Source organism: Sturnira hondurensis, unplaced genomic scaffold (assembly GCF_014824575.4).
Source record: "Sturnira hondurensis isolate 20B ecotype Veracruz unplaced genomic scaffold, ASM1482457v3 Scaffold0004998, whole genome shotgun sequence".
NCBI lineage: Eukaryota > Metazoa > Chordata > Mammalia > Chiroptera > Phyllostomidae > Sturnira > Sturnira hondurensis.
In genome coordinates, this window is record NW_028077629.1 from 2,453,673 (window position 1) to 2,467,136 (window position 13,464).

At 35.2% G+C, this 13,464-nt stretch overlaps 1 protein-coding gene across 2 annotated transcripts in view; it reads right to left on the reverse strand.

Moving 5' to 3' along the window:
* SMARCAD1 (SNF2 related chromatin remodeling ATPase with DExD box 1) overlaps positions 1-13,464 on the reverse strand; it is a 102,502-nt gene that overhangs the window by 32,171 nt on the left and 56,867 nt on the right. For both annotated transcript variants that reach the window (XM_037046095.1, XM_037046094.1), the window contains 3 exons: positions 12,139-12,220; positions 10,255-10,646; positions 609-808 (listed from right to left, as the gene is read on the reverse strand). In XM_037046095.1, coding sequence (XP_036901990.1) covers positions 609-808; positions 10,255-10,646; positions 12,139-12,220 — 674 coding nt within the window. The remainder of the gene's footprint in view (positions 1-608; positions 809-10,254; positions 10,647-12,138; positions 12,221-13,464) is intronic.

The window sequence follows — 13,464 nt, forward strand, 5'->3', positions numbered from 1 at the left end:
AAGGAACAGCTTTGTAGAATATACCTTTTAAAAGTGCTTTTTATAATTTCTTCTTATATTATCTATTTAATGAAAGTGTCTTTTTCATTTTTGATGTATTTCTATCCTAAAAAATATTTACAAATCTGGGCTTTTGAAAGCATTTAAAATATTTAATCATAAATACAGGATATTTTAACCACTTCATTTTATTTATAATTAAAAAGAAACTGAGCTAATATAAAAATTTTTATACTGATGCTGTTACACAGCTAATTTTTGGAAGTACCAAGTTTTGGAAAGGGGTATCTAAAACCACCTTTTCAGTTTTTGTGACTATTTATGAAATCATCTGTTATCAGCCAAGAAAACAAGTTATATAAGACGGTAGTATTTCCTCTACCTAATTTGTAATTGTATGATGCAGTAAAATATCCTGATTGGAGGGAGGCAGAAAAATCAATGAAAACCAATTCATATACCACTTATAGAAGACATCAGGTTTCTCTTTTGACACTAGTTTTCATTTCACTTCCACATTTAAGTTCCCTAGGCATATCACAGAAATACTTTCAGAAATTTTATGCAATGGAGGTAAATAATGAATAGGTATGTAAAACAAATATTACCTTTGATTCAGAATGGAGGGTTGTTCTATGTTCCATCCACCTCCATTTCCAGTGAGCATGGTAACTTGTTTTGTTAATTTATTTGAAATGTCTTCACATTTGTTCATAAGCCTTATAACTACATCTCTTTCTTGGATCAGGGTTTTACAGTGCCATATCAAGTCCTCTGATAGGCCATTCGTTTTGGACATCTTTGTGAACTATAGAACAAAAAAAAATTGAACAATTCAGAGCTAGTAAAGAAAAAGCCAGTACCAACTTCTTTATGAGGAAAAATATTTAATTTAAACTTTTCCTAATGACCTTAATCAATGCCAAGATCATGTTTACATTTAAATACCCAGGTTTCACTATGATAATCCTGTCACCTCGAACCTCACACACTGACATAAAGTATCTTTCTCCCCAAATGCAATTTCACACTTGTTACTTTGACCCTGGTAGCTAATCTTTTATAGAAGTATCTCCAAATTGTTAATGTCTCAGGTTTTGTCTTCAAAATCTCAGATTCACCTTAGTACCAAAGGCAATAATATCAACTGCAGTAATTGCATACCTGATCTCTTGCTGTTTTTGGTCACTCCCTATGACTATGACATATTACTATAGGATTAATCTTCCTAAAACATATTCTCCATCACCTATCATCAATATAATTTATCAAACTTTCAAAACTTCAATTATTATTTGTCACTTGATATTTTATTCTTAAACTGAGAGTGTTATTTGGAAAGATGATGCACGAGTCAAAAGTTAACTATGACCAATTCAATAATCTGATAAAACATTTTCTAAAAATTAATTTTAATACAAATGTTTTGTGTAAATATTCAAAGAATTTCTTTCAAGATGTATTTGTATTCGGCTTTCTAAGGGACACAATGAATACTTCATAATGTAAAAGCTATACCAGAATTAAAAATTTTCCATATGGGGGGGGGCAGAATCCCACAATTCAGAATGAAATAAAGGAAAATAAATAAGTAAAATTATCTGTTAGGATAAAACCAAAAATGATTTTGATTCATGTGAATCCTATTTAGCATTTTCTTTCAAGTTACAAGAACCACATTAACAACTCTAAATAATCCCTCTAATTTTACTTCTAAACTCACATGCAATAGAAATTCAAAGCTTATAGGATATACTAAGATAATTTGATAAAAATGAAGTTGATCGTAATACATTTTTCATATCCAACTTAGAGTAAGTTGGTAAAAAATAAAATCTCCAATCAATTCTAAAACCATGTTATTAATGTACACTACAGGTTGAAAAATAAAACAAAAACTTATCACTTCAAAAAACAGCACTGTGAAATACAGTTATTTGCATACTACTTCACACTTTTACAAAGTGACCTTGCACTTTGTGCTTTCCAGAAAAGATTTATATGTAAACAGTAGGATACATGAAAATCAGTGCCTTCAAGATTTTAAGGGGGTCCCACTAGAACAAATAAAAACTTATCTCATGCCTACATGTAGTATCTGTGTTTTTGTGAAATGTGTGTGTGTGAGAGAACCAACAAGAATAACCAGAATATAAAGAGGGAACATATATTCTGTACTTTTCATGTGCAGAAACTACTAGATACCTTTTATTCACTAACTCATTAAATCCTCAGAGCAATAACAAGATCAGTCCATCAATTCTGGATGAATAAACTAAACTTTAATTTCTAAGATCACAAAGCAAGGTTAAGAGATTCTAAAACTCATACTCTTTTCCTTTCAGTGTAACTAGTACCTTCCTACATAATAAAAATTTAAGACCTTAAAAGTGAACCCAAAAGCTTTAAAACTGCAACCACCTACCATTTATTATACTCTTTATTTTCAACAAGTACTACCCTGACTGATGAAGGTGCCTATTATATAGACAAAGTCCCTGTCTTCATGTGGTTTTGGGTCACTGGAAAAGATATGCGACAAATACTTTTAGGTGTAACAACCGGTATTACAAGGAAAAGAACAAATTTCATGGGCACTTTTTTGTAAGGAGACTAATATAACCTAGCATTTAGGAAGTCCTTTCAGAGTAGTAAGGCTAGAAATTAGAAAGAACCATTTTGACTCACAGATGATCCATTCATTAGGTCAGAATAGGTAAGTTTCTATTAGCTTATTAGAGCTAATAGAAGAGATAAACTAACATTACAAAAAAGAAAAACACAGACACTATCGGCTCCTGATGAAAAAAACACAACACTAAAAGCATGTTATAGTACTGGTGGGATCCTTTAACCTTCTAATTATAACTTTATAGAAAATAACTGGTTCAGAAAAACATGTTCATGTTAAGTTATACCAGGGAGTTTTCACCAGAAAAGTCCAGACTGGGAAGCTATAGGACAAATGACCCAGTTGTTCCACCAAAGATATTATGGGAAAAGAAAGAAAAGGAGATAGGTGGATGAGGAACCTATAGATTAAAAGAATTACAAGACCTATCAAGCAATCGCAACATGTGAACCTTATTTGGTTCCTAACTCTGTGAAACAAACAAAAAACAATGTTTACAGCATTTATGAAAAACTAAAAATGTGAACACCTGAATGGATATTTTCTAATATTAAGGAATTCTTGATGATTTTTATTAGGTGTGACAATGTTACTATGGTTTTGTTTAAGGGATAAACCCCCCCCCCTTTTTTTTTTCAGTATGTACTTAACTTCTTAGGGATAAAATGAAGTCTGAGACTTGCTTAAAAATAGAAGAGATGGAAGTAAGCAGATGAGGGAATAGACGAATCAAGGTAAGACATAAGCTGGTAACGGAAGCTTATGATGAGCACATGGGGGGTTTGGTTCCCTACACACTCCTTATTTTTATCTTTGTATGGGCAGTGAAGGGAAGTGTCAAAGGCAACACTCATTTCAGAATGTTGCAACACTTTGAGTTGGCTACTGAGATTTTTAACTGAACCTGTTTTAGTTAATTTCTGAATTCAAAATGTCAAAATTTAACTGTCTGGGGTTTTCCACTCTTCCTATACCTCCTCCCCCTTACAAGCCAGCCATCACTAGAGATGACTCAAATTATTGGTTTAAAATTTAGATCTACCTGATCTAACTGCTGGTGTAAAATTTAGATCTACCTGAGAGTGATACACTGCCCATGAATGTACAACATCAGTAGGTTAATTTTCAAGGAGAAAGTTTTATTGAATGATGAGTCTATTTGAATCAGGTTCAGTTATAAGCGATAGTAAATGCAAAACATTAGAGGTGTAAATAAAACACAAATCTACTTCTCTGTCAAGTAAATGAGGACCCGAGGAAGCAGTTCAGTTCTGGTATAATGGTTCTAAAATCAGTAATTCTATTTTATTCTTCAAAATCCTCAGAATGTGGTTCCCAATATCACAATGACATTTCAACCAACAGGAATAGAAGACCCTCTTAAAGATGCTTCCCCAAAATCATAATATATTTTTGCTTATATATCAATGGATAGAACTTTGCCAAATTATCATGAGAGAGGATGAAAAATGTAGTCTTAATACACTATGGGTAATGTAACCACTATAAATCTGTTTAAAAGCCCAGAGAAGGTTAGAGAGAGTAAAAAAAGACTTGATTCAATATGGCTAGAACTGACATTGCGAAAGAATAAGCGGAAAACAACAAATAGTATATGAGGTCTGTCCAGAAAAAATCCAGCCAGTTAATATAATGAGAACAGTTTGCATGACATCAATGTATTGTGGCAGCCAAGGAGAGTGGACTGGAATGCTCATGTTATGACCAATGACTTCACTGTACTAGTCACTGGTGGGGTGGTGATAGATAACATTGAGTAAGCATGTATACTGTGTGGCCATCACATTAAAAATGACTGAAGAAGTGTAGCAATGAATCCGCATCAAATTTTGCATTAAGCTTGAACATTCCTCTGTAGAAACTATTCGGATGATTCAGAAGGTGGCAGCTATGGGCAACTGGTGATTGGCAGCTTCATCAGGGCAATATGCCTGCTAATGCATCACATCTTGTGCAAAGTTTTTTGCACAAAACATCAAATTACCCAGATGACTCAACTCCTCTACATCACAGATTTGGTCCCCTGTGACCTCTGGCTTTTCCCACAACTAAAATCTCCTTTGAAAGGGAAGAGATTTCAGATCACAGATGAGATTCAGGAAATTAGGACAGGGCAGCTGATGGCAAATGGGAGAACTGTGTGAGGTCCCAAGGTGCCTACTTAGAAGGGGACCAAGGCATCATTGTCCTATGTACAATGTATCTTGTATTTTGTATCTTCAAGAGATGTCTTTATTTTTCATATTACATGGCTGGATACCTTCTGGACAGACCTTGTATACAACGCTTCCAGTACAAAATACTGTGGCTATCTATAGCTAACATTTTTCTAAGAGCCATGAAACTAAATGGGCTTTTACTTTATTTAACCCCTAGACTTCTCCATAGGTCAGTACCATAATTATACTCCACTTATAGATGAAGAAATAGAGGAACAGAGAGAATTTACTTAAGGTTATATAAACTGCTAGAAAAATGTCAAAACTGGAATCCCAAACCAGGCAGTCTGGCTTCAACCACCTCCCGGGAAATACATGCAGAGGAATGAATGAAATTCAGAAACAAGATTCAATACCAGAGGGACAACAGGATTCCTTAGGGTGTCAAAAAAATAATATCCCAAGGTGAAAGCTGACCAGCTGGCCTGTAAGACCACCAGTCTAATTCAGAGCAGGTCATAGACTCTAAAAGACACTTCTTCAACATAAAGCTGACAGGATACTTGAAGTGTCTAAAAACGGAGGTGAAATTTGGACAGCTGGGGAGGAGTTCAGAATCGAAGTAATAATTATACAGAAAACTAAGCACACGGAAAAACCAAGACAACTAGTAACTAGAGGAAAGAAAATGGTGAGCAAGGAAATAAAGTAATCATGTAGTATTCTACATGGCTCAGCTATGAAAGGCATTTACCTAGTCGTAACAATGTAGATACTAAAAAATGATCTCCGAAGTTACCATACTGACTTACATCGGTAGGGGTTGGAAAACTGGAAATGGGCACATGGAGTGAGACGGACTGTGAGTAGAGAGCTAACCTTACAATACGGTCATTATGTCCCTGCATGTCAATATGTTACATCAATAGATAAAGCCTTCAAATGAAAAATAAAAAAATACCTTTATGTTTGTATTATCTAAAGATAGGAAAGTGGTAAGAATCAGACTAAAAAAGTGAAAGAAGTTATCTGTAGTGTGGAAAAATAGGCTGGGGCAGGGGATAGATATGAATTAGGGGGCAGTAAAAGCCTACAGAATTATTTAACTTGTTCATCTAAATACATGTGTAAATAATAAAAATCAAGTATTTTTAAAACCCTAATATTTAATCTCAAAATATCTTCACTGGGTGTGTGTGTGGGGGGGGGCGGTGAAATGGACGTGGTAACGCGGTGTTGGTCCCATGGGTGTTGGTATTTAAGGAAAGATGTAAGAACACGCTACTGTTCTGTTGCTATTTTCTAAAGACAAAAAGCACTTAACAATCCTGTAAGTTACTCTGCTTCACCAAAACAAATTTAAGAAATACAAAGTATTTGTAAATGAGTGATGTACTAGTAAATCTAAAGTTACCGATAACATAAAAATGATCCCATTTACATGATATAAAATATAAAAATGTATGTATAAATAGGTGAATGCTCAATAATTATTAGGTGGTGGGATCTTTGGTAGAATTTTGACTAAACTTTACTTTCTTCTCTGTTCTTGCAAGTACTGTTTTAATTTTAGACATAGAAAACAAATCATTCTTTAGAAAAATGATAAAGCTATTTTTCCAGAGGGAAGAAAAGAAAAAAAAAGTAATTGTTGCTTGCTGGATAACTACTTACATTAAAAAAAACCCACATCAATATGGCCCTGATTATCACCTCTTTGATTAGAAACTTAAGTATCACTCTTAACTTTTTCCTTTAAAAAGTCATAACCTGAAGTACCTCTCTCTTGCCACAGTGTGTCACTCTTACAGTACTAACACTTTGAATTCCTACAGGAAGGGGGAAACTGTTTAAAGGTAGACTTCATTCCCAATCTAATAAGTAACAGTATTGAGGACAGAGTACTAATCTTATTCATTGCAATAAGTAACTGTCAGCAGCCTACAAAGTACTCAGATTTAATTTATAGATTTTTTAAAAGTTTGTCAAACTTATAAAAATGAAAACAAAGCTGAATACAGTAATCTTATACACAAGCTTACTGAAGCCATCCTATCAGGAAAACAGTAGACATTGCAATGCTTTACGTGATAAATTTAGACAAAACTTTATAATACTAATGAAAATAAAGCAAAAAAAGAAAACCTGTGGTCTGTGTTCTAAGTTACCAGTAGATGGGAACCATTCAGTGAAGAACAAATATAAATTAAAAAATAAACTCAACCTAGGTTGCTTGGTTAACAGTCAAGAAAAACTGTACCTATACTGATCTAAATGTTAAGTAGATGCATACATGAAGTTCTTAGGTTGAGCTCTTCATGAATCAGTTACTCATGAATACAGTATATAGACATAATAGCACCTCCACCCTACTTTGCACAAGGCAATCAAAAATTAAATGGTTAGTAAACTAATTCCATCAAATGTGTGAAATTTGGCAATAAAAATCCCAATTTAGGCCTGGCTGGCGTAGCTCAGTGGATTGAGCACAGGCCTGCGAACCAGAGGATCGAGGTTCGATTCCCAGTCAGGGCACATGCCTGGGTTGCAGGCCAGTTCCCTGCAGGCCAACTCCCAGCAGGGGATGCACAAAAGGCAACCATATATTGATGTTTCTCTCCCTCTCTCCTTCCCCTCTAAAGGTAAATAAATAAATAAAATCTTTAAAAAAAAATCCCAATTTTACCACATTAGCAGTATACGTTTGAAAACTAATGATATTTTTGGCTTGTTCTATTTCCCAAGTGTACATGATTCAATGACGTGGTTTCTTGTAATACATACATACTTTACTGCTCCTAAGCAGAAAAATAAGTAAAATGAAAAAATTATGAAGACAACTTGACAAACAATATTTAAGTGTTCACTCAAAGGAAAAAATGGGTATAAGGCTGCAAACATAAACAACCTCATTCAATTCACTGAGTTTGTTAAATAACCAACTTTTCCTCATCTAAAATGAGGGTGACTATAACATGTGAGAGCATTTTATTTAATTTTTTATAAGTGTAATTCTCTAACAAAAAAGTCCTAACAATGATGTACAACTTTTCAAATTCTGTTTTAAAAGGCAGTGTTAACATAATTTCCACATTCAAATTATTTTTACAATGAAATAGGACAGTAAAATACTAGTGGCTGCATTTAAGCTATCAGTGTTACAGAGACATCAGTTTTAGCCAAATCATAATTAAAATGTATGTTTAAATGATCTGTTGGCTCACTATGCATTTTAGTAAAGTAAAAATTACCAAATTCCAAATCCTTTACATTAAATAAGCTTCAACAATACTGTTAACAGTTTCCTAAACTTCTGAATACTGTTCTTAACATATAAGGTAATTTTCATTATGATGGAGTAATTAAAATTTCAACTAATTCCAAAAGGAATTTCTAAAAACAGTAACTATGAAAACAAAAGTAAATTTCTTCTTTTGTTTTATTTTGAAGTTGTTCACAAGTACATTATCAAATCTCTTTGATTAATAGGGAAGGAGTAAATTACACAGCTTTTTACCCAAATATTCAACTTTTTCTTTGATAATTGAGATATTAAATTGCCCTACAATCAGTCATATTCAAAATTCTAAAGTAACTGAAAGTAGAAGCTTAGAGTTCTAATGCAGATAAAACTCCAAGCTTACATTCATTGACTTGCTAATTTTAACTGTTTATTTCCAAAACCTCTTCATTTACCTACTTTTTTCAGGACAGCAAAGCCCAGTACTCACTGAATTCAAGTAGCAACTTTAATTTTTAATTGCTACATAAAATAATCAACACTTACATGCCTAGCTAGCGAAAAATAGTCTTTGTGTTCAACTTTTAGAATGGGGACGAGGTTTCAGCAGGTAACATAATCTACAAATTCATGTTAGGACTAATTTAAACTATGCGAATTAATTAGTAGGGAAAATGTGTTTTCTACATGTTAAGTTGTTGAATATTTTTAAAAGCATTTGGCACATAGAACTCTGCTTTAATTTACTGTTACTATAAGGTATTTGGGCAAGTAGTTGCAGTGACTAAACACACCAGTGTAGATAATTGCATTCCTATTAAATAAGTTAGAATCCCAACAAGCCTGAGCAACCCAGCTCTGCAATAATACAGGAGAGACCATTAAAGATGAAAAGAAATAAGAAAAGCAAGAAAAGGAGAACAAGAACGCCCTTCAGCAAATACTTTAACAAATAAATCACTCAGGCAAAGCTGAACAAGTTTTGAAAGGGCCTGCTTTGACAGATGTTCTCTGGAAGAGCAGAGGCTTCAGGCAAAACGAGTACCGTTTTAAAGCTGCGAAATGCTAGTGATTCTGTTTCTATAGTTTTCAAATATTGCAGTTTTTAAAAAAATATTTTACAAGCACTGTTCAAGGACCTGCCACAGTAACCAACATCAAGACGCTTATCTAGGGAACCTAGGCTCACAAAGGTTTGTCACAAGTACAAAATTAACCACAAAAGCAACCTAAGTTAGGGAACGAAAACTTCCTCAATATTTATAAAGCATCAAGAGTCAGGTTATCTCCCAAAGCTGTAAATACAACCCACTGCTATCTCGGCATGTATCATGGCATGGCCATACACAATCCATGCCGTGAAGACCACAGTTCACAAAAGTTGAAGCAAGTTTTAAAGAACAAGACTTCTTACATTTTTCTATATGAATAATATCTGCTGACTATTGACACTTATAAAATTCAAAATACAGGTATTCTGAATAAAACTTATTTATAGGAAATCAAATTCCAGAAAACGATCATGCAGAATGTACTTACCAGTGCTTATGCCTTCCCTTCACCTAACGCTTGAATTCTAGGCTTCCACATTTTTCTATCTTTCCACTTAAAAAACGCTGCAGCCTGCTACACTCCATAAAATGGCTGCATTATTTAACCAAGAAAAACATGTTAGAGATTGAGCTGTCACTTTTAAAAGAAAAAGAAAATAAACAATGGCTTCTTTTGTGGTGAAGCATAAAACACTTAGGCTGGCAACTGGAGTCATGGAGCTCCTCTGGACGTTGCTATTGCTCTTCAAGTAGTTGTAGTTCAATTTCTGCCACATTCTTGCTTTCTGCATGGTGCCTCAGCAATAACAGATCAGAACAGGCTAGAAACGACTCCCTCCTAAATGTAAGCTCTAATTTCTTCTTCTGCAGTGAAATGAACCAAGTTTCTATGCAAAAGAATGAGTGACAGTATGCCCAGCCAATCAGCTTGGGTTTTTCCAGGAAAATCACCCCTTAATTCATTCAAAATTAGGTCATATGACACTATTTGAAATACTATTGGCTTACAATGAAAGTAATGTTTGACTCTACACAGGATAAGGCCACCCATCTATGCTTCCCTGAGCTGAAGACACCTTGATTATAAACGGTACTGTGAATTACACACACACACACAGAGGGAGTGGGGGAGAAAGAATGTAGCCTTACCAGAGCTTCCCAACTATTAAAGGGCCGGAGTTCTGTTATCTTCTGAGCCTTTTTCTGGGAACACTGAGGAATCAAAGTAAGCTCAGCAACTGAAGCATCTTGAAGGAAGTGAAGAATTTTACCTTTATAGCCATCCTCCATCACTTCTTCACCACTACTATAGTCCTCATCTAGTGAACTACCAACATCTGAACCTGAATCATATTCAGAGTCTTCAATAACTCTCTTCGGATTAAATACATTTTTTTTACGTTTCTTGTTAAAACCATTTTGTGGTTTCATGGAATATTTCTGTTTTAGTTTTGCTTTAGCTACATTTTTAGGATAATTTTGACTTCTTGAAGAAACTTCTTTTCCATTTGGAAACTCACTTTGTGAAGCATACTGCATATCTGTGTACAAAGACAAAGATAACTAAATTAGAAAGATAAATTAAATGTATATAAAGATGAAACACTTCAAATCAGGTAAGAAAATATTTAAACAATTATATATATATATAATTTCCTTTTGAATACAGAATTCACTACAAGTTATTGTTAAGTCTTGATACACTCCAAAGAGAAACACCAAAGTAGAATCTGAAGTTATACGAGACGTTAAAAGTGATTAGTTTCAAGTACAGGTGATAACTTATTTTTCAAAGGATTAAATATAAATCCCCATTTTCTAATGAAGGTCCTAAAAATACAAATGGCAGCTGCATATCCACAACATGTCCCAGGTGTTACCTAGCAGCCCCATCACTATGCCAACACTGATGGGCATAGCAAAAGAAAAAGTTAGAGTTAAGGATGACCCTAACTTTAAACCTCCCATACTATAGTTAATTTTTTTCCTCACCATTCCCAACTAGTCTAAGTTCATCATTACTTTAAAAATTATTTAAATATATTAAAAGGTACCACAACTTTATCACTGACTAATGAATTATATTCCACAGATTTCTAAGATGCCTGGTTAAAGATAATTATTTTATATACCAGAAAGAAAATATGTACCAATTAATCTCTATACAATACTTTAATAATTAGAATGTTTCTGTTTTACCTACTCAAAGAGCTTTTCAACTTACACATTTATTATCATACAGCTTCATTCTTGTGCATATATAAAAAAAGCCAAATAAGCTAGATATGGTGTTCCTCAACATTCTTCACATTCATAACCTATGCCTTCTGAATCAATTTTCAGACTTAGAATTGTTGATATCAGTGGCTTTCTTTTCGTCACACAATAAAATTCTCTATGCCGTCTAGAGCATTTCTAGTAAAGCCTTTCTTAAGAGAAATCATTATTAAAAAACAATAAAACCTGAAGTCGGTGTAATGAGCTAGTGTACTTACTTCTTGCTTAAGGATGTTACTAAACACGTGTGACCCAACTCTGCCCCACCAGTCTCACACCAAATTTGGTCCCTAAAGTTAGTGCTCCACTACAGGGCACGGGACTCTCTGCCATGCCGGTAATTCCCATCCTGTCAGTTTCTGGTGTTGGTGCTTTTACACTCATGCCAGTGCAGACCAGGACATCTACAACCCAGTGATCACCAAACCAGCAATCATGAAGATCCACTCAAGGAGCTCTTAAAATATAAAAATGCTTCTTTTGTACTCAATAAAACATGGTAGTTTATAAGTAGCTAAAATTTCAAAGAAAGTTATACAAAAAGAAAAGGATATTTATTGTTCATTTTAACTGCTGAAAATAATAGGCCAAACATTTTGGAAGGGTTCATTTAAAGAAATTTTTGATTATTTCCAGTATTTTTATAATCCCATTATCTTATTAGATAATAGGTTTGCCACTTTTTAATATACTAAAATTTACAATATAATGGGAAGTATATATTTTCTATAATAACAACATAGAATAGATAATTACCTTGATCTTCTGCAAATACTTTTAAAGATTCTAAGGCTTCTGTGTACATCCATTCATGTTCCTTGAGTACGTCCCTTAGTTCCTAGAAATAAGTGATAGACATTTTGTTAAAAATCTAACATTAGCAGCTCATAGAAAATAAATTATGTTCTTTTAAAAATTAGAAAATCAACTCCCTGTCAAAATGGTGGCATCATACACATGGCCTGCCTCTTCACACAACATTAAAATTACAACTGAAGTACAGAACAACCATCACTCAGAACCGTCAGAAATTGAGTTGAATGGAAGTCTGACAACCACAGAGTTAAACCACATCCATTCAGACTAGTAGGTGGGACACAAACGCTGAACAGTGGTGGATGATGCCTCATCCACGTGTGGCAGATAAAATTTTGGGGTGGCTATCTCAGGGATAAAGAGTCTCAGCCTCACACCAGGACCCCAGGCCAGGATTCCACACCAGGAAGATTAAAGTCCCCAAAACTTCGGACTGCAAAAACCAGTGAGGTTTGAGTTGGTGAAAAAAACTGCTGAAGCCCCAAGCAGTTTCTCTTAAAAGAACCCACACATGGACTCACCTACTCAGACTCACTCCCACTGAGCTCCAGAACGGGGGTAGCAGCTTGAAAGGCACCAGTGGCATAAAGTGAAGAACTGAGGTTTCTAGCATCTGGGTGAACAGAGGCCATTTTCCCTTTTCCAAACCTGGCAGACTGGTGCCACATCTGAGACTCTACAAACCTGGCTAACACTGTTTGACCTGCCTTGGAGATCCCAAGAGACTTAGCTCCACCTAAGTTATGGTCCTACCCAAGATGCTTTTCCATATGAACCGCTGATGTTGGCTTATGCTTCACAACTTCCTAAACCCTATCAAACAAGCAACAGCTGGCCCCATTGAGCCCCCAGCCCAGCACTAGCAGCAGCCAGCCTAGATTCACTGCTTAGCTTCACCTGGGAATCTCTAAGCCCAGCACAAATGGCAGCCTTCTCAGGCTGCTTGGTACCCCAGGCAGGGTAGTCCTGGGCAAAACACAGGTGGGGGCTGACATTGGCCTGCACCACCTGAGAAACCCCAGGACAAGTGCACCCAGTGGACAGCTACAGAGCATACCATCAAAGCACTTTGGAGCACACCTTGACCCTGCACAGCTGATTCTCCACAGGGGTGGAAGTTGGTGGTCAGTGGTCATAGCTAATCCTTGCAGCTGACTGGCCTAGGTAAATCCCTACCATTGATCTACCAACAGCAAACAAGGCTCAACTACAAGAGGGTGTACTCAGCCCACACGAAGGGCACACCTCAAGTACCAAGCCTGGGTG